This window comes from Vanellus vanellus, assembly GCF_965231255.1.
Source record: "Vanellus vanellus genome assembly, chromosome: 5".
Lineage (NCBI taxonomy): Eukaryota > Metazoa > Chordata > Aves > Charadriiformes > Charadriidae > Vanellus > Vanellus vanellus.
In genome coordinates this window covers 2,790,833-2,810,547 of record NC_138910.1, presented here as the reverse complement: position 1 = coordinate 2,810,547, position 19,715 = coordinate 2,790,833, and the positions used below count along the sequence as shown (strand labels likewise).

Below are 19,715 nucleotides of genomic sequence, written 5' to 3'. Positions count from 1 at the left end.
GTTTTGGTGGGAGGAGACCTTTAAGGTCATTGAGTCCAACCCAACCATCAGCCCAACACTGCCAAGTTACCACTAACCCACGTCCCTCAGCACCACGTCTGCCCCTCTGTTAAATCCCTCCAGGGATGGCGACTCCACCCCTTCCCTGGGCAGCCTGTGACAGTGCTTGACAACCCTTTCGGGGAAGAAATTTTTCCTAATATCCATCCTAAATCTCCCCGGTGCAACTTGAGGCCGCTTCCTCTTGTCCTATCACCTGTTCCTTGGGAGCAGAGACCGACCCCCCCCCTCGCTACCCCCTCCTTTCAGGGAGCTGTCGAGAGCGAGAAGGTCTCCCCTCGGCCTCCTTTTCTCCAGGCTGAACACCCCCAGGTCCCTCAGCCAGCCCTCACCAGCTCCATTGCCCTTCTCTGGACACGCTCCAACACCTCAATGTCTGCCTTGTAGTGAGGGGCCCAAAACCGAACGCAGTACTCGAGGTGGGGCCTCACCAGTGCCGAGTACAGGGTAACAATCACTGCCCCAGTCCTGCTGGCCACACTGTTCCTGACACAGGCCAGGATGCTGTTGGCCTTCTTGGTCACCTGGGCACACTGCTGGCTCAGCCGGCCATCCACCAACACCCCCAGGTCCTTCTCCATCAGGCATCTTTCCAGCCACTCATCCCCAGTCCTGTAGCGCTGCACGGGGTTGTTGTGACCCAAGTGCAGGACCCGGCACTTGGCCTTGTTGAACCTCACACTGTTGGCCTCAGCCCATCGGTCCAGCCTGTCTGGATCCCTCTGCAGAGCCATCCTACCCTCAGGCAGAATACTCCTGCCCAGCTTGGTGTCATCTGCAAACTTACTGAGGGTGCCCTCAATCCCCTTGTACATATCACTTACAGGTATTAAACAGAACCAGCCCCAGTACTCAGCCTTGAGGACCACCACTTGTGATTGATATAAAGCTGAGTTCTAAACCCTGCACTGCTACACGAGGATGTGTCGTAAATAAATCAATGAACACACAGAACTGAACCAAAGTGGTTAAGGATTTGGAACAGACTCCTCCATACGCAATCCAAAATCTGTTAAAATACTCTACTTCTGTCCTGCCCACCACGAAACCAACACCACAACTCTTACAAATCAGCTCTTACTGCAGCACTGCTTAAATATTCCTGGCACTGAAAACCCTGTGCATTTTCCACTTACTGCAGGCAGAAACTGACAATATTTCCCTCAATATCTTGTTCTGCGTATTTATCCCTATTGAAACCAGGCTTAAAAGTTTAATTTTATTTTTGTAACTTAAAATCCTGTCACCACGACTGTCCTTAGCAGTGATGCCACCAGCTATTTAGGAGACTACGGTGGAGTAGAACTTCACCGGGATCACAGCTCGTGTAAGATTAGTACCAACATATTTTATCAGAGAAAAAGACAACTCTAATTTTTTTCCTTTACTAGGAATTCTGTGGAAAGACATTTAGCTCAGTTCCTTATACCTTGGGGCACTTAAACGACAGACATTTCACCTATAACATTTCTTTAGCGTTTTGACTACTATAAATAATGTCATTTTGTGTATATTTAACGTGCTTGCAAATGTAACTACACAAAGCTAGCACTGCTCTTGTGACACTCAGCATCACCACTTTTACTGGTTTTGCAAGAAATTCCAGAAAGCTTTATTTAATTCTGGTATATTTGGTAATGAACTAGTAACTTTTAGAAACAGCTTCTCCAAATTAAGAAAAAAAAGTACTACCCACAGAACAGTAATCTCTGCTAAGGAAAGATATGTGACCTTACATACAATAGCTCTTCTTACACATTTGCTTCTTTAGTCTAGAAAGGAATTAACTTTATAACACTGAAAGTTGTTTTGTTTTTTATTGTCAAAGTACCATTAATCACACTGTATTCAAGAACTTTTATTTCATAGTACCAAGTTCATTAATGCACAGTATAGCTCCTCTGATGCGAGGGAAATAAACCTGGAACAGTTCTAGCCTCTTTGGAGAATCAACACGTATGAAAAAATTCTATTTAGAAAAATATCAGAAAAATCATACCTCCCCATAAATTCTGGCACGAAACATTAGTACTAGTGAAGTCAACACAAAACTCCCGCTTATCTTCAGTGAGATTTTTGCCTTCACAGGCTGAAAACTTAAAGGATATGAACTCAAAAACTAGCATCCCGAGCTTAATTTGGATAGCTGCCTGACAGCTCCCACCCCTTCTAAAACAGAAAGGCAAGTACAGCAAAGTCACCCAAAGAAAAGACAGCATCAAGAGTCTTCAATAGAGTTAAAAATGTGAACCATTCACAGAATTTATTTTTCTAATACTTATCCAACGAAGTTCTCCACAACAGCGTACTCTGCAGTCCCAGCGAGACACTAACCCTCTTTTATCAAATGACTAATTTGTACTCGGCAAAATACTTGTATTTTGCAAACAGACAGGACACACTGCAGCTTCTCAAGCTTTTTTTAATCCTCTTGATGAGAATGAGAAAAAAATATCAATAAAAGACTGTGAAGTACTACAGCTTTCTTGGACAGTAGAGAGGAGGTCAAGAACTTGGGCTCTGGAATTACAGCACAAATTCCACAAATAAATGCTGCCTCAACAGCCATATACTTCAACCTTGGAATGTGCGCAGGCTAGAGCCAACAGTGATGACAACGATGGCAGGGGAGCAAGATAACCTCTGAATTGCTGGCTTAGTGAGCGAATTTAGAGTAGACAGCACTCACTTCTTCAGCACAAAGTCTTCCTCACTTCCACCTCCGTGATCCAGCAGCTACGGGTTTGCAGCAATCATTAACAAGGACAGATACAGGCACTTGGTAAAGGATCTGGTTCTAAAGCCATTAAAGCCAACAAAAAGCCTTTGGTGGTAACCGGCTTAGACCCTGAGTAGGGAATAAAAATAGTATACAAACCTAGAACAAGTTTTAAATCCATAATTGTTGGTTAACATTGGAAAAAGACACAATGATTAAAATCCCTATCTGTCTGACAGGAAGGCAAACCTCTCCAATCATCATCTTGTGGAGACATTATCCAGACAAAAGTTGCACCAAATTTTGACGGCGTCAAGAGTGAAGGATTCCCATTGTTGCATGAACTGGCACAGCTACTGCAGTGGTGTATTAAGAAACGGCCCTGATAACAGACTGCGATGAGATTAAAATCTAGTTTGTTACTTGGTCTCTGTAGTGAGGCAGCCAACAGAGCTCTGGCATTTCACGTGCCTTGGATTTTCTTCACTATTCTTCCCCAGTAACTTCAACTGACCCGATTGTTTTTATGATACCTGAAGAGACTGACTAGTTTACTGAAACCTTCCTGTTGAAATATTTTTATAATTGATCATAATTGCAATAATTGATCATAATTGCTCTTTGCACAGGCATTTCAAAATTCCACAGAGACAAGTCTAAATTGCATCCGAGTACAGGAAAACAATGATGATATCCAAGCATTGTCCTATTATCTTTTTTTTTTTTTTACAATGTGTTTAATGACCTAAGAAAGTTACAAAAGCAACTTTAAATTACATTTACATATATAAACTAATTAAATATATTTAGCTAACACTGAGAAAATAAAATCCCAAGCAATAAAAAGACAAAAAACATTATGAGATGACTGATTCTAGAATAATTTAAGACTTTTTACTGCACCTCTGGATGTAGCAATCAAGTGAACACCCCCCTACTGAAGTATTACTTGTAGTTAGAGGTCACTGAAAGCTTATGTCATTATTCTCGTTTTAGAACAGTGAATGAGCAATTAGTCCAGCATTAACTTCTGCATTTTTTATTAAGTTCTATATTCTGGGAGAACAATTTTATTACTTAGTCCACTTTTTTTTTTTTTTTGCCACTTACTTATTTCAGGAAGTGGCAAAATTCCTAGAAACTCCAGTGGCATCAGGATTTTTAATACCAAGAGCACACATTTGTTAGACACTGAAAGACAAAATGGTTAAGAAGCGTGGCTTGTAAGATAATATTAAAAAAGGATATGTGGATAGCTATGTACATGTATGTTTAAACTCATTCAAGATGAAGGAAACTCACAGCTTAAAATTCATGTGGCACATTAAGGTATCTGTTTGAATGTTGCCAATTAATATTCCAAGTCACATGTGGTGAACACATATTCACAAAGACTAAAATAAATAACAGCTACTTTATTACCTAAGAATACTTTAAAGTGTGGCATTTCCTGACAATGCTTATAGAGAATCATCAAGTAAAGAACGCAAAGGTTGTAAGAACTTGTGAAACCCTGATGACTCCTAGTTTCCACTTAGTTTTCTCATGATAGGGCTGTCAGGTTCAGCATTAGTGAAAATACTTCCTACAACCACATGAGTACCCCAGATGTTATGACGAATAACTTTGCAGCAGCCAAGATCATCAACGGAAAATCCCAAGTGGCGGTAGCGTTCATCTGTTTCAAACAGACTGTTGTTCGTGTAAGGTCCAAAAAACTAGGTGGGAAAAAAAGAGAATTTTTCACGTGAACATTTCCAAGAGCGTTTACAACATCAGAACTACCCCTTTTTAAAACAAAACCTACGCCCAGAAGTACCAGTCACATCCGTTGGAGGAAATTTTATGTACAGTTTTATTCATGAAATCTACATAGGAAATCAAGCAGTGCACCTTATTTAAAGGTCAATTTATATTTGAAGATTTCCCTTTGCCACTGACAGAGCACTGAAAGCATATCAGTGTGTTTGAATGTCTAATCAATCATACAAAAAACCTCAAGTGCTTTGGAAAGGTTCTGCTACTTCTACAGGCATTGAAGATAGAACCCTTCTGTGAAATAGCAAAACTAAGACATGTACCTTTTCAATAAGCCCCCTGTAAAGAAAGATGCTTTGAAGACCAAAAATGTGTGCAAATTGGAAACAGGTATTTCAGTCGCTTATTCCCGGAGGAAGCTTCTGACCAAAAGCCTACTCCTGATGAACAGGTTATCGATAAGGTTGTTACTACTGAACTGGAACCCAAGACAGAACCCTACTTTCATCAATCCCTAACTATTCCTCAAATGCATGGAATTTCTGGGAAGCTTTTAAGCACTATACACATCTTCAACTGCCTGTTCATCTTATAAACATCCTCTGTGAAACATAGTCACTTCTGTTGACACAATAAATCACTGCCTTTCACAGTGGTTTTAAATAAAACCACACTAAACTGAGCTTTGACATGATTATGTTCAACTATATGGTTTTAACATTTCTCAGACAAAAATACATATACACTCATGCTTTGATAGAAGCTTTCTCAATTCTCTCTTGTAAGTTTTAAGACTCTTATGTTTCACAGATGTCTTGGTAAGAAACTGTGAGCTCCTCCGGAGAACTGGTGTAATCTGATAATGAATGCCTACGCTGTTTAATAGGAACAAGCTATTCATTTTTTCCTATGTAACAAAGATATCATTAACGAGTGAAAAGAGACCTTTTGAAACCCTCCGTCTACACAAATAGGTGTCAGGACTACCAGGTTACCTTGGGAGGGCATAACCAGCCTATTGTGCAGTGACCAAGAGCTTTAGGGCATAAAACTTCTACTGTTATCCAAAATTCAGCTTCATTGCTGAATGATATTCTCCAAAGCACCAACCACAATGACAACTGACAAAGTACGGGACCTGGCTCAGGATTACTATCCTATTTTAATTTACAAAAAGAATTATCCTATGGTAACGGCTTTTCGGCAATATGAAAAGGTTGGATTTAACCCATATAGCAGAATAGAAATACCACCGCTACTTCGGACACAGCAGTGTCCATTGCATATTCCACACAGCGCATAACTTACTGCCAGTCCTGAGGATGGATCAATGAAGTCAGCCCAATAGCCTTCAGAACAAATTGCATAGCAAATTTCCTTGGCACCGTTAATGAACTTAAAAGAAAATAAACGGAAAGAAGGATATCAAATGGGATTTTTATTACATACACATCAGAACACATAAAATATTCTGAAATGAACAAGCACAGATTTATTTTGGCCTCTACTAATAAATGAGAAATTCAGCATACTTTCAATAAAAATATTAATAATATTAAGAGGATTAGAATTAATTGCATACATTAGGCTACTCCAATCATACGGGATTTAGAAGTGTTCCTTGTGCCAGTCAGTAATGGATTAACAGCTTGTACAAGAAATAATGTAATTGCTTTCATTATTCATGCAGATTGCAATCATACCTGTTATCCTCTTTAAGAAGTCAACCATTACTTCAGGTATTTCTGTGTTATTTCCACGAGTTTACAGATCTCACCTAAACTCCACAAATTTGACACTAAATGTAGCATTAAATATATTTTTTTTGTAAATATATGAAAAACATAAATTTGCTGTAAGGTCTTATCTCAGCCAACAGCACAGTATTAGGTAGTTCTTCCTGCACTACAAATGATTTTAAAGAATGTTTTAGTTCTGCATCACGATAGCAAACAGTTCCATAAGCACTTGACTTTTACACCAATCTACACCAATTCTCTTGTAATTAACTGGTGGTCAGGAGGATGAACGACGATTTCAAAAAGTTGTGGGTCACGTTTCAATTACACTGGAGGACACCAGCTGATGTTCCCCAAGATAGCATTTTCCATTAAGCAACATGCCAAGAAGTTTCCCGTTCTGTAACACGTCAAAAACCTCCCTTCTCTGAAGAGAAAATTTAAAGAATCTACTTTTTTTTTTTTTGGCAGCAAAATTTTCACATCAGCTAATTTGGTAAGTTTTTCTTTTATTTTTATTTTTTAAATCTTTCGTGTTGTGTTGTGGTTATCCGTTTGTCAGATATGGAAGAAAATTCAACCAGGTAGATTTAAAGTTGTGCTCCTATATTCTGACATCACAACACAGGGCACAAAATAATTACATGACCTACAGATTACACGGCACATTTTTTCCACAGATAAGTCAGCAATAACAGGAGACCTGAGTTATGTGCTTTTAATCACCCAGACCAGCAGTTTTCAACCCATGTTATGAGGGTGAGCAGGGCCCCATACAAAAATTCTGAAGAAACCTGTAAAGGTGAGTGAGAAAAAAAAAAAAACCACAAAAGTCGAGATATGTGATGGTTCTAAAACTATCCATGCCCTCTAAGAAAAACATGTTCAAGAGCAAAAATCTTAAACAGCTGAATACACTGAGCTAGAGTAAAGCACAAACAGAATTCACACAGCTTCCTTGAAACATGAAATTCCCTAATCTCTGGAAAAAAAAAATTTTTACTTCAGAATAAATTAATACTTCAGTGCCCCTAACAGCTTAAGGTTTCAAGTTTATAGAAATGTTATTATAGCTTCTCAGCTTCAGTCCCTTAATGGTCCAAAATATAGGAAGTTTATCCTTTACAGTAATCTGTTCTGTACTTTGATATTCGATGGCTCTGACGATTAACTACACTTCAACTGTAAATTAAGTCACCAATGTAAGCAAGCCACCTGAAGACAGCATTTTAGGCATTACACTTCTGATACAACACTGCATCAAAAGACGTACTGTAACAAGTCCTCAACAATCACTGAGACAGAGTGAGGTTAATAAACACTTGAGATTCACTACTGTAAACAGTTAGATTTGGCTGTAAATAACCCTCATTACTTTAGCACAAGCCTCTCACATTAAATTAGTAATTTTACGGTTACTTCTAACCATCTATGAAGCAAACAAACAGACCATTTTCTTGTGAATTTGCTGTTAGTAACCTTTAGGCCAGGAGGTTACATCCAACATCCTAACACCCCTACAATGACTATATGAGACTTGACAGGGAGGTGCACAAGGAAGAAAGATGCCAATTAACATATAATTAGACCAGATTACAAGGCCAAAGACCAACAGACCATAAATAATTCAAAGAGAAGAACAGACTAAAATGAAGGGAATTTTAATTTGCGTGTAATCTTTACGTTGATACTTCAGACTGCTTCTTCCTTTTTTCCTGGTAACCCTTACACTGCTTTACACAGGCCACGATTGCAATTCACAGGATTGAAAAGAACATTATCAGACTACCTTCAAACATAAATCTGACCCTCACTATACAAATGAAAAATTATTTTTATTAGTTTTAGAAAAATTATAACAAATAATATATAGGAACGTTGTATTTTGAGGTGCTAAGAAAGAATGCTAGCGGTGGTGAACACCGACACCTGCTGGACAACACACAAAAAAATCTGAAGAATGTGAAATAACGAGATTGTCAGAGAGACCTCTAGTGGCAACAGAACACGATGACAAAGGTGATGAGAACGGTTAAGGTGTAATAACAACTGACATCCAGGCTAAAAGCATTAACCATAGCCATCATCAGAATGGGAAAAAAAAAAAACAACACACCACCCCCCAAAAAAAACCCCAAAACCCAGAGCAACCACTTTTTACAAGTAAGGACACACTCACAGACAAGACTCTGTACTGGAATCTCAGTTACGCCACAGAAAAACAAAGAGAAAAGCGAAATCCTACAAAATGCATTGTACTAAAGCTGAAATAAGGTGAGAAAATAGTTGCTGCCCTTAAACTGCAACAGAACAACAATCAGCTATCTTTAAAAACTTACTGTAGCATTTTACAACATTTTTGCATACTTTTGACTCGCCCCACTATCAAGAATTTAATAGTTCTAGGAGACGTGTAGAGTAGTCAGAAAGCTACAAAGCTGGAAAAAAAGTTATCCCCATTGTATCAGTAAAAGAACAGAGGATTACCTCAAAAATGCTCTAAAAAAATAATACAGTATATTACTACCAGAGCTACAAATGGACCAAGATGCAAACATAGTTCACAGAAGACTCATCTACAAACAAAAATAAGATGACATTCCTGTCAGATACTTACATTTTCTAACAGCATTTCTCTCTCATCTTCCACCTCTTGACTCCATACAGTCATATCATTTTTAGTCTTCTGGGTGACAGTTAATACCGTTAAACGGTTGGCATTCACTTCTGGAAACATTGACTCAAAGTCTAAAAAAGTGAAACCAGAACGTTACAGCTTGCTCTTACATTTTACTTATGATTTTTCAGTTTTAGACAATTTATTGACCCTACTTTAGAGTCCTCCTTTCATTTAAATCCAAGATGCGTGTGTGTTTTTCATGTCGGATCCAGCAAACAGCACGCTGGTTTGAAAGGCTGACCTTGCTTTTGGGGAAGCTAACGCACCTTGGTACAGTCCAGTTAAAAGCGACTTAGGCAATGGAGTTTGCTATTTCAAGACCATCTATTTAACTGCAAGATGATAAAAGCCCCACTACTCTGCACATTTCGGAATATGCAAACAAATGCCTTTCCTTGCAAAGATGCAACACCAAGTATAGTAATATTTTAATATTTTGAACAGAACACCACCACAGTTCTCAACGTACATAAGGTGTGAAGACTCTTATTTTCTGTCTAAGCCACACTGCGTATGGTGCACACTGATTTTTGCATTAAATCTTTCAGTAGAAATGCCTCAGATCTATTTCCTAGGATGTGACAGCAGACTCGGTCTCAGTGGTGTATTATAAGCAGGAGTTGTGATGGTTCTTGCCCTGGGACAGAGAAGGCCCAAGCTACCATGATTGTCTCTCTAAATTATCTATTGGACTACAAACAGGAATGCATGTGAAGCACCAAAGTCACAATTAGGCTTCATGGACCCTTATTTTCAGTGTGGAAGGCAAAAGCACGTTCCAAAATTAAAAGTCCAAAGGTTCACTCTTTCTTACTCTCTTAAAAGTCTGCTCTCTTGAGCATCTAGACCATGATTTCAGCCAGATTTCAGTCTCTTGTCTCTTTCAGTACATCACTTTTAAAATTAGAAGGTTTTATCCCAATTTAATTTCAATCATTTCCTTCTTGAACAAATGAAAGAAAGATCCAAAAGCAACACTTTCAGTAGTTTTATAATTTCAATTGGCTATTTTACTGAAAAGCAGTGCCAAAAGATTTGATTGTGTCACAAAATGGTTTTTGGATAGCAGATTAGTTCCAGAATCTACCTGACACTAAAGAAACAGGTGAAAGTTACTCCCCATCCCAGCTGATCTTGAATTTAAATGGCACTGCATTCACTTTGTTTTCCTTTTATAGCATGTGTTTTTCTTTTGTAAAATATTAACTCTGGATTACCCTTTTCTGTGGCGTCAGTTACATCAGAGCATTTACTTATATATTTTTTACATTTTTAAAGGTTATAATTTCTTAGCTATTAAAAAAAAGTGAAAAATGTACCTTTCCGTAACAGTTCAGGACAAGCTTGTACTGCACATTCTACCTTTGCATTTTCAAAGTAAGTTTCAGCATTATTTATCTGCTGTTTTTGTGGAACATCAGCACCCTGAGAAAAAAATGAAAAAATTGTAACTTTCCCATTCATTAACATGTAACAGGGATAACTTTGTACACCAGACTATGTTTTTGTGACTAAATTTCCACTGATACACCCAAGTAGTTTCACAGAACGATCATCTGCAATGAGACTTAAAATTCCTTTTTCAAATATTAGAAGTGGAACAGATACAGGTATAACCTATTGCTTAAACCTATACAGAAATTTTAAGCTTTATGTACTATTGTAACTGTATTATCTCAAAGCCTTAACCAGTACAGAAATTTTTGAAAAATCTTTCTGAAACAATGGCCTCGAGTATTCAACACCACAGCAATTGATAGATTTCAGACATACACACATTACATGTGCCAGAATAAAACTTTACTTTGAAGTTACACAACAGTTCCAGACCTCTGAACTATCAGTATGCTCAGCTTTAGCTGTTGTTGCTTGAAAAGCAGAACAGTTTATGAGTAATGCCATTTTAACATTTTTATTCTTTATAGCTTTTAGTTCTACAGTTCAAAAAATAAACAAACAAACCCCAAAACAAAAACACAAAACCAAAACAGGTTCTTGTGGTTATGTTACAAATGGACCACCTATAAGTCATATATATATATATATATATCTCTATATATCTCGCATTTAAGCTTGAAATGCCCTTAAGAAAGTAGAAACAACAGCTGCCTCCTTTGGGATACCAATTATAATGTAACAGGTGTAGAATGCCTTAATACTGTTTTTCTAGCTCTAACTATGCTATAATTTACAAGGAATTTCAGTAAGTTTCTCTAAGACTGAAACGTACTACTTAACATCGTGATTATGTCCTATTTAACACCTGCCTTTATCCAAAAGTTCTCCCTAGAGAATACTATTACATTGAAAACAGTGTGGCTAGCATTTTTGCTCCAGAAGTTAACACTCAGGAACAGCAAAAAAAAAAACAACCAAAAAACAAACAAACAACAACAAAATCAACCCAGCCAAAAAATAAACATGACAAAAGACAAACAACAGACATTAATGGCAGTTTCAATACATGTTTCTACATGTATCTTACATTATGATTGCAAAGTCGTTGGGACAGGCCAGTTGGTGCTTTAAGCCTGACAAACCATGCTGTAATGTTGGTAAACCCTTTTCTTCCTAACTATAGGATGCTTCTCTTGCTAGAACAGTAGTTCATTGTTATTTCTTGTCTACTGCTCCCATTCTAACCAGCTAAACACCACTTACATAGTACGTACGTTTAGTAGGCATGCTATTATCAAGAGGTTATGACCTTTTTCTAAAGATCAATACCACTTTCTCATATTGATAGGCTGTTAGGCCCGTTTACTCTGCTCAGATGAAAATAACACATCAATCTTGGGTACGCAGAGGTTAGAGAAGTTTGCCATTTCTCTACCTGGTTTGAAATCTGGTGCCTGAGCTTCAGCAGCACTGAGCTTTCCTCCTGCTTGCTGCAGCAACCTACGGCAGGTTTCTATATTCAGCTGATCCCATCACTCAAATTTGGGCCCGCTCCTAAGATGAGTAGCTTAGCATTTTCGTTAGCTAAATGCTGTTCGTGGATTCCAAAACACCACCGGTATGAAGCAGAGCTGACGCTTGTTGACTGCTTTCTGAATACCAGTTGCAAAACCTGTCTCTGCTCTTTCCAGTTTCTCCCTTCCATTTCAGACAGCAACAGCTGCCTCAGGCACTTTGCTGTACAAGTAATCTTGCTAGAAAGCGGACAGGCATTCAGTGCACCTGGTTTGCACTAAACAAATGACAGACCAGAATTTTCTGTTGAGCTTTTAACAGAAAGTATGACCCACACAAACTGGATACAGAATCTGGGGAGCTCACCAGAAGCTTATGTTTTCTGAACACTTTGGAATACAATGCTACATTTACAAAAACCACTATACAGCATTTTCACAATGGAGATTTGCTATTTGACTTCCAAAGTCTGAGCATGTCACAAACTCAGAGAGCCCGGAAAGTTGAGTCAGCAGCTAGTAGCACTAAACATCTGTTGAAAAGTTGCGATCACACTAGCAATTATGAAGCTGCTTGTTGTTAATAATGCATCTGACTCGCTGCAAGCTCTACCGTTGCCAAAATGCAGTCTCATTTTGAGGCTCTTCAGTTAGGTTCTATGTAATATCTCGCTCACCCCTGTTGAAGTTCATTTTTCAAAACCATGTAGAAAACCAACATTATCTTTTTTTCAGGAGGAAGAGAGATTAGTTATGTTTCTCTTAGACAAGAAATACCAGTTTCACATAGATGAAGCCTGTTCTTACCTGAAATTCATTTATGTATTGTGCCATTACAAATTCATGCCTTTCACTTGATGAAGGCTCTGCTAATATATCAGGCAGACTTTTTGAAACTTGGCTTTTCTTCTGAGAAGCAGTGCCATTTAGATGACAGTCAAAACCAATATTACCAGGCAACTGGAATCTCTGGTCCTGAGGACCAAATGGACCCATTACTTCATCTGGCCATACAGTTCTTGGACCTGCAAAAGTCAAGGCCTTGCTTTAGTCATCACATCTAAAAAGAAAGAAAGAAAAAAAAACAAACAAACACAAAAAGAAGAAAAACCCTCTCCCATACAAATATCTGTATTTTATCTCAATCATATAACCAAAGTAACCGCAACGCACAAGTGAAAGTAAGGGCCCTGACATAAAAAGCACACATCAGAATTCCCAAATTTATACAGGGTGCTGAGTTCTGATAGCACACAAATTCAAAAAAAATGAATTTGCTTTTCCTTACATAAGTCTGGAGGTGTAGCAGCAACATGAGGCTCATCTGAGCCAGAGGAACCTGCTGTAGAAAAAGCCTTGGGATTTACAACTCTTTTGACTAGGGAATAAAACCCTGGTAGGTAGGTGACCAATCTTGCTCTGCTACAGAGCACCTGAGAAGACAAAAACAAAATTAGTATTACATACTGCTAGCAAAAATACTAGTTTAAGTACAGCTTTGTGGATCACAAGAGAAATCCTCACTCGATAATTAAATTACAATTTTAATTATGATGAACTGTGTTTCTGTAAAAAAAAAATAATTTAGAAGTATTTTATTATTACTTTTCTATTTCAATAGTAATGGTATTCTAAGTGAAGGAAACACTTACTTCTCATCTGAGGAAAGAACCCTGAAAAGTTTAAATAGCACCACTGAAACCCCACAACCTAAACTACATTATGGATGGGGATTGTTTCCATGATTATTTCCATGCATATCATCATTTCCACGATTGTCACAATTCAATCACAGGACTGATTATTAGAAATACCTAGAAATATTGTTAATTAAGTAACCACTGATGTCACAAGATGTTTGCCTTGAAGGCTAGCACAAACGTTAGCCAGTCTGTATTCCTACTTCTTAAAAGACTGGAGGGAAACACAAAGTAATAGCACTATACATACATCTTATAGCTGTCATCTAGAAGCACGCATATACTTGCGCTTACACACACTTTGCCAGAAAACTACACATACCAACCACTCTGAACTATAGAGGGAGATATGCATATCAAAACAGGTAGGTATGGTAATTTCAGCTTCTTTCCTTTGCTCTCAAAATCCGTAAACATTTAACACGTGCAAAACTTAAGTTAGTGCAGCCAATGTCATTTAGATTAGCAAACTCAGTACATTTGCTTATTTATAAACAAACGTTGCAAACAGATCAGTATGGTGGGCAAAAAGCCAATAAGCCATAAAACCTTCATGAATTCCATGGTCTTGGGAATACACCAGAAAATCTGCTTCCCAACACAGAGTTTTTCCTGCCAACATAACTTTCAATTGCTGAAGATGAGTCTATTAGAAGCTGATTCTGCCAAACAGCAAACAAAAAATGATGCAATGCTATCTCCCTGAGCATGCAAATGGTCTCAACAACAAGGCTCCAAAGAGCCAGCAGCTCCTCACCATGAAGATTAACTCTGAAGCCAATATGAGCAAGTGTTACTGGGGGTCTTTTGTGTGGTTTTTTTTTTTTTTTTTTTTTTAATTAAAAAAAACCCAAAATATATACAGGTGATGTGATTAAACTGAAACATCTGATCTATTTTTTATACTTTAAAAACAGATTGACAACTTCCATGATGCATTTACACACACAGAAAAATAATCAATCATACACTTCTAACTCTCTATTTTGAGTGTAATTTTTTAAAAAAATAAAGCCTACTTAACTTTAGCACAAAACTACTAATACTCTTGACTACTATTGCATAAAAGCATGCATTACTGGAAAATATAAATCCCACCTGCCATAGCACGTGTGCTTTCATATAACTTTATTTTCCATGTGAGGGAAAGAAATTCTTTTGAGAAAGTGACGTAAAGGGATTTTCCTTAAGTGCTGTATTCTTGACTCTATAAAAGTTCACACATGTGCTTACCGCTAAATATGTATGCAACAAGGTTGCTCCAAAAAAAGTGAAATTATGGTACTAGTTGTATGTTTAAGACAAAAACTCTATTCAGAGCATCAGGACCTAAGCCAGTAAGCATCTGTTTCTTACATACCCCCCTCTACATAAACACAGAATGGTTTAGGCTGGAAGGGACCTTAAAGATCATGTAGTCCCACCCCTCCTGCCCTGGGCAGGGACACCTTCCATTACACCAGGTTGCTCCCAGCCCCGTCCAACCTGGCCTTGATAGAACTTATTAGACATACAATGTCTAGTAAGCCCTATCAACATTATGAAGACTCAAATGCATAAAGGCACATTTGATTTTCTGACTTAAATCGAGTATTTACGGTTAAGGCCTTAAGCTGTCTAGTTCTAAACCACCGCTTTTCGGTTTAAAAGGTTCCTGTAACAACAACAAAAGTCTGCCGATTTCACCTGAATGTTTTTTTCCCTATTATGTAAAAGTACTGTTGAAATTACCTTTTGCATAATGATTACACTGCAAATAAAACAGATGTAATTACGTGTCAGCTATAATTGTTTACAAGAAGAGCTTTTTTTCTTATAATCAGGATCACTTAACGTGGAGACGCTAGCGTTAATTACAGACATGTCGACTGAGCTGACTTATGCAAATATTTACACACCTAGCATTACACAAGTGAAAAAATACTGCCGAAATCAATACATTATTCATGTCTCCGCGGTAAGACTGAATCAATAAAGGGTGTTTTATTCTCCAGTCTGAAAGAGGCCTGGTGAACCCGGGTATTTAATCTTAACTCATGACATAAAAAAAAAAACAAAAACAACCAACCAAACAAACCAAAAAACCCCAACCAGATCCGATTTAATCCTCGGTTTACTCACATTGGCCATTGCAGACGGCGGACTCCCTCTCGCCGACAGGCCCCTGGAAGAGAAGCGAACGCCCTGGCCTCCGAGGCACCGGCCGGACCGGGGCTGCCCCCTCACCTCCCGCCCCCGCTGCGGCCTCTCCTCCTGCCCGCCCCCTCACCCCGCCCGGCGGGGCCGATCGCCCCTCACGACCGCCCCCACTCCCCCCGTCGCCCCCGACAACGGCCCCACGAACCACCGCGGCGCTGCCCGCTCGTTACAGGCCCGGCCGGCCCGCGGCCGAAGCTGCCGGCGATGAGAGGGGAGAGGGAAGCACCGGGAGCAACGAAACCACCGCCCCGCCCGCACCTCTCACCTCTTCCTGCAAAATGGCGCCGGCCACCGCCCCCCCTCCCACCTCCCAACCGCCCGGCGCACCCACGTGACGGGCGTCCGCCCCGCCCGTAGCCAAGCCAAGCGAGTCGATCCACCGACACCTCGATTAGCGCGTGGCGGGAGCGGACAGGGAGAGACGGGGCGAGCCGTTCGGCGGTCGATTGCTTAGGTCGGTGGGGAGGCCTGGAGGGAAGCGGCAGGGGCAGTTGGGCGGTGTGAGGCGGTGGGGCCTTGGGGCGGCTCTTCACGGCGGGCGGGCGAGTGGGTGGCCGGGCTGCCGCAGCCGGAGCTGGTGTTTCTCCTTGTCTGGGCGCGGGGGCTCCTCGGGGTCGTGGTGTGGGCACCGGCTCGCCCGGCACCAGCGGTGCAGTACCCGATGGGTGCGCCAGGAGTCAGTCGCGTAATGTCCACTGGGCTGCCGGTACATCTACCTCCCCCCCCCCCTCCCCGCGGCCGGGGCTTTCTGGGGCCGGGGAGTACAATGAAGTGGAGAATGAATAAAAGAGGGGATGTTGTTATTGTAAGAAATGCAGGGGGAGCTTCTCAGCCAGCGAAAGGCCGCTGGCGCAGGGGTTTCTTGCAAGGCGGTGAGAACGGGGAGCATAAATGCCATTTCTGCTGACAGAACTGTCCCTCCGAGGGCGATATGCGGTTTCCTCAAATAACTGTTTTACAAAATATGAATAAAACCCTTCTTCAGTGGACCAAAGGCTTTTATTTTTCGTGCTTTGTTGCGGAAAGTCTTTGTTTTTGCACCTTTGCTCCTTGGGCCTGTGTCTGGGGATCTGGAGCGAGGTTTGTTTACGGAGCCAGCTTCTACTTAAAATAAACTTCTCCATTATGAGCTAGACTGAGGTAATTCCATGGGCAGAGCTCTTAAATGATCTTTTAGTTTCAGCTGCATAAATTTAATTAACTGCAGAATTTATTAACGCAAACACGTGTTTACAATTGAAAGCATTCTCCTGTGCGCGGCGACGGAGCAGGTCGGCGGCAGGAGTGGGCTGGAAGCCCTGCGCTGATGGGCTCTCCTGTCCAAAGGACTCTTTGCTCCACGGCAAAGAGAAGGAGTCATGGTTTTAGTCCGCCCTACTCACCGTCTGCGGTCGAAGGTGCTCCAGGCTGCGTTTGTGGGCAAGTCTTTGTTGCTCCAAGAAAAATGGGCGATACAAAGGTGCGTTATGTTTGGTATTGAGTCCTACTGATTATATGGGTTCTGGTGAATAGATCACTACCCACCGAATGTCTGTGGAATATATACACAAAGTCAGTGAGGCTCAGCTAGAGTGCTGATTCCAAAGCCATGTCCTTGCACACGTGTAGAGTTCCTGCACGTGCTCCCTCTTCATTTGCAGAATTGTACTGGTTTTCCGGAGTGTAACCTGAGTTCAAATTGCCATCCTCTCTTTTTTAATGCCACCTGGAACACGACTGACACATTTGTCCCCCTCTGGCCTGAAGTGTATTTGTAGGAAGGATCATCTTAGCTCCTTCTTTTTCATCTTTGTATTTGCCTTTTTCCTTATCCACTTCAAACGCTTTAGCCATATATGCTGCGCCTTTCCAGCTTCTCTACAAAGCTATCTTTAACAGTTTTCTAATTCTGAGTCCCCAGTAGCCTTCCACAGGCGCTGTGCTGAACGGCCCTGTCATCTTTGTCTTCGAGTTTGGGTCTTTTTTGTTTGCCTAGCGCAGGCGATCACCCCTTACATCGTGCCTTCTCATACATCCTGCCATCAATGGAAAGGGGAAGGGAGAAAGCTTTGTGGCTACCTTAAGACTCAGTGTTGTTTCCAGGTAGCTTTTTTGTCCTTTTTTCAATATTGCGATTTAATTTAGATCGTGAGTTCTTTGAGGCAAAAACCTCCCTACTTGCATATGTGGAAAGCGCTGTGCATACTAATGCAACTATTCAAATGCTGAATTAAAAATATCAGGGGAGAGGTGGCCAAACCTGAATCTTCTTTAAAGCTAATATAAAAGAGCCGTATTGCAGTTTGCTTCTGCAGTAGAGGGGAAACGCACACGAGCCGCATCGGTATACTAAGATTAAGACTCTTCTTTCTTATTTTGTGCCGTTTCTTTGCTGTCTGTTCAAAGCAGCGATGCTGGTTAAGGAAAGGGAACTTTAATCTCTTGCCTTCAAAATAACAGACTGGGCGTTCAGATCCCTCAGTGAATGTGCACATGGCCTTTAATTTACTTTAGTTATAAACCAGATATTTCTGGACAATTTTTTTTTGCTTTGCTGCTGGGTTATAAGCATAAACCAGCTCTAAAGGTTTCAATACATAACTTAATAGCTAAAAATCAGAGCAAAAATTGCTTTTGTTGTTCTTAGTAATAATATTCAGCCCTTCAATGTTCTGAATTTCTGCTTTATTAGGATCAAGTAAAAATTCTGATATCCAATTCTAAACAATATGATGTATTAGATAACTATAATGTTGCAGTTTTGATTTTCGTATTTTTTCATGAGAACATTTGCTCACTGTTGTGTGCTACTCAACTATTTTATTAATTCAATGTTAGCACACTTAATTCTCATTTGCTTTTAAATTAAATATTCATGTTGAATCTCTGAACTTCAGCAAAAGAAGGCTGGAGAAATTTGACTTTAACTCTTTAGAGAATGTAATTTATTTCCTCTAATAGGAAAGCACTCTGGATTACATTCAGTCTGTATTGACTTGTCCTTAGGCAATCCCAATTTATCTTCTCTCCAGGGTTAGCACTTGAAGGTACTCAAATCAATCAATGAGTTATCATCCCCTGAAGTTTGTGGCCTGAATTCATAAAGATTAATTTCAATAAAGTTTCTACCTCTATTCAAAGGAGACTGCAAAATCAAACGATCCAATTACAGATTTATCAAATATTAATCATGAAAATCTTCCAGATCTTTCTGATGCCAACATTCTTCTCCCCTGGTGTCAGGAAAGTAATTAGCAGCTGGCTTTGATTAAATTCTTCCCTCCGAGATTACTTTTCTCAGTTTGAGGGAGAGGAAGGAATGCACACAAGATGATACCTAATTCCTCATTTTAAAGTCTTTTCTGAAAAATACACTTAGGTTCAGTTAACAGGACACTTCTTTCCTGAAGTGGAAGAAACGGTCTCTGTCCAGGAACCTGCAGTAATTTTAACAGTGAAACCTGAAGTGCAGCACCGGCTTTTCCTGTTGTGTTACTGAGATGCTCTTTTTCCTTATCAGTCTTTTTTTTTTTTTTTGTGACAGTGGCTTCCTCCTGGCAGTTTGAACGGGGTGCAGCGCTGGGAAGGGTCTCAGCAGCTGCAGCAACATCAGAGCAAGAGAGATGTGAAAGGGAACTTTCCCAGTCACCACCACCCTCTGCCTGAAAACCGACCTCCATGCCCTAGTTGGCCGTCTCCTTCACCATCCCCAGACTTGCTGGATTCCTTGGTCTGCAAGCAGAGGAGCCAGAGGTGCCTCTGAGAAGCTGTTTTGATGTCTAAGACAAGCAAATGCTCCGCTCTTCCATCTTGGAGATCTTCAAAACTCAATGGGATGAGGTCCTGGAATGGGGCTGGAGAGCTCCAGAGACTCAGCGTGCAAATGTGGCTTCTCCTGTGATCAGGTGCTTCTGTGTTGATGAAAATCAGAGGGCTCTTCTCACACAAACATCAAATGCTCCTGGGCAG

General features: G+C 40.2%; 1 protein-coding gene across 1 annotated transcript; it reads right to left on the bottom strand.

Annotated features, from left to right (window-relative positions):
• Nucleotides 1–2,292: 2,292 nt before the first annotated feature.
• MMADHC (metabolism of cobalamin associated D) lies at nucleotides 2,293–15,776 on the bottom strand. The gene is made up of 7 exons (XM_082484140.1): nucleotides 15,690–15,776; nucleotides 13,157–13,301; nucleotides 12,676–12,893; nucleotides 10,276–10,381; nucleotides 8,894–9,024; nucleotides 5,846–5,932; nucleotides 2,293–4,497 (listed from the first exon to the last, which is right to left on the bottom strand). The coding sequence occupies exons 1-7, from the start codon at nucleotides 15,696–15,698 to the stop codon at nucleotides 4,303–4,305; spliced, it is 891 nt and encodes a 296-aa protein (XP_082340266.1). The 5' UTR covers nucleotides 15,699–15,776; the 3' UTR covers nucleotides 2,293–4,302.
• Between the last annotated feature and the right edge of the window lie 3,939 nt (nucleotides 15,777–19,715).

Bases quoted from the DNA above. Each gene is read 5' to 3' on its own strand.
- MMADHC (XM_082484140.1), bottom strand. The intron at 10,382-12,675 runs GTAAGAACAGGC...TTTTTTTCTCAG, and splicing joins AATACATAAATGAATTTCAG to GGTGCTGATGTTCCACAAAA. The intron at 9,025-10,275 runs GTACATTTTTCA...TCACTTTTTTAG, and splicing joins TCCTGAACTGTTACGGAAAG to ACTTTGAGTCAATGTTTCCA.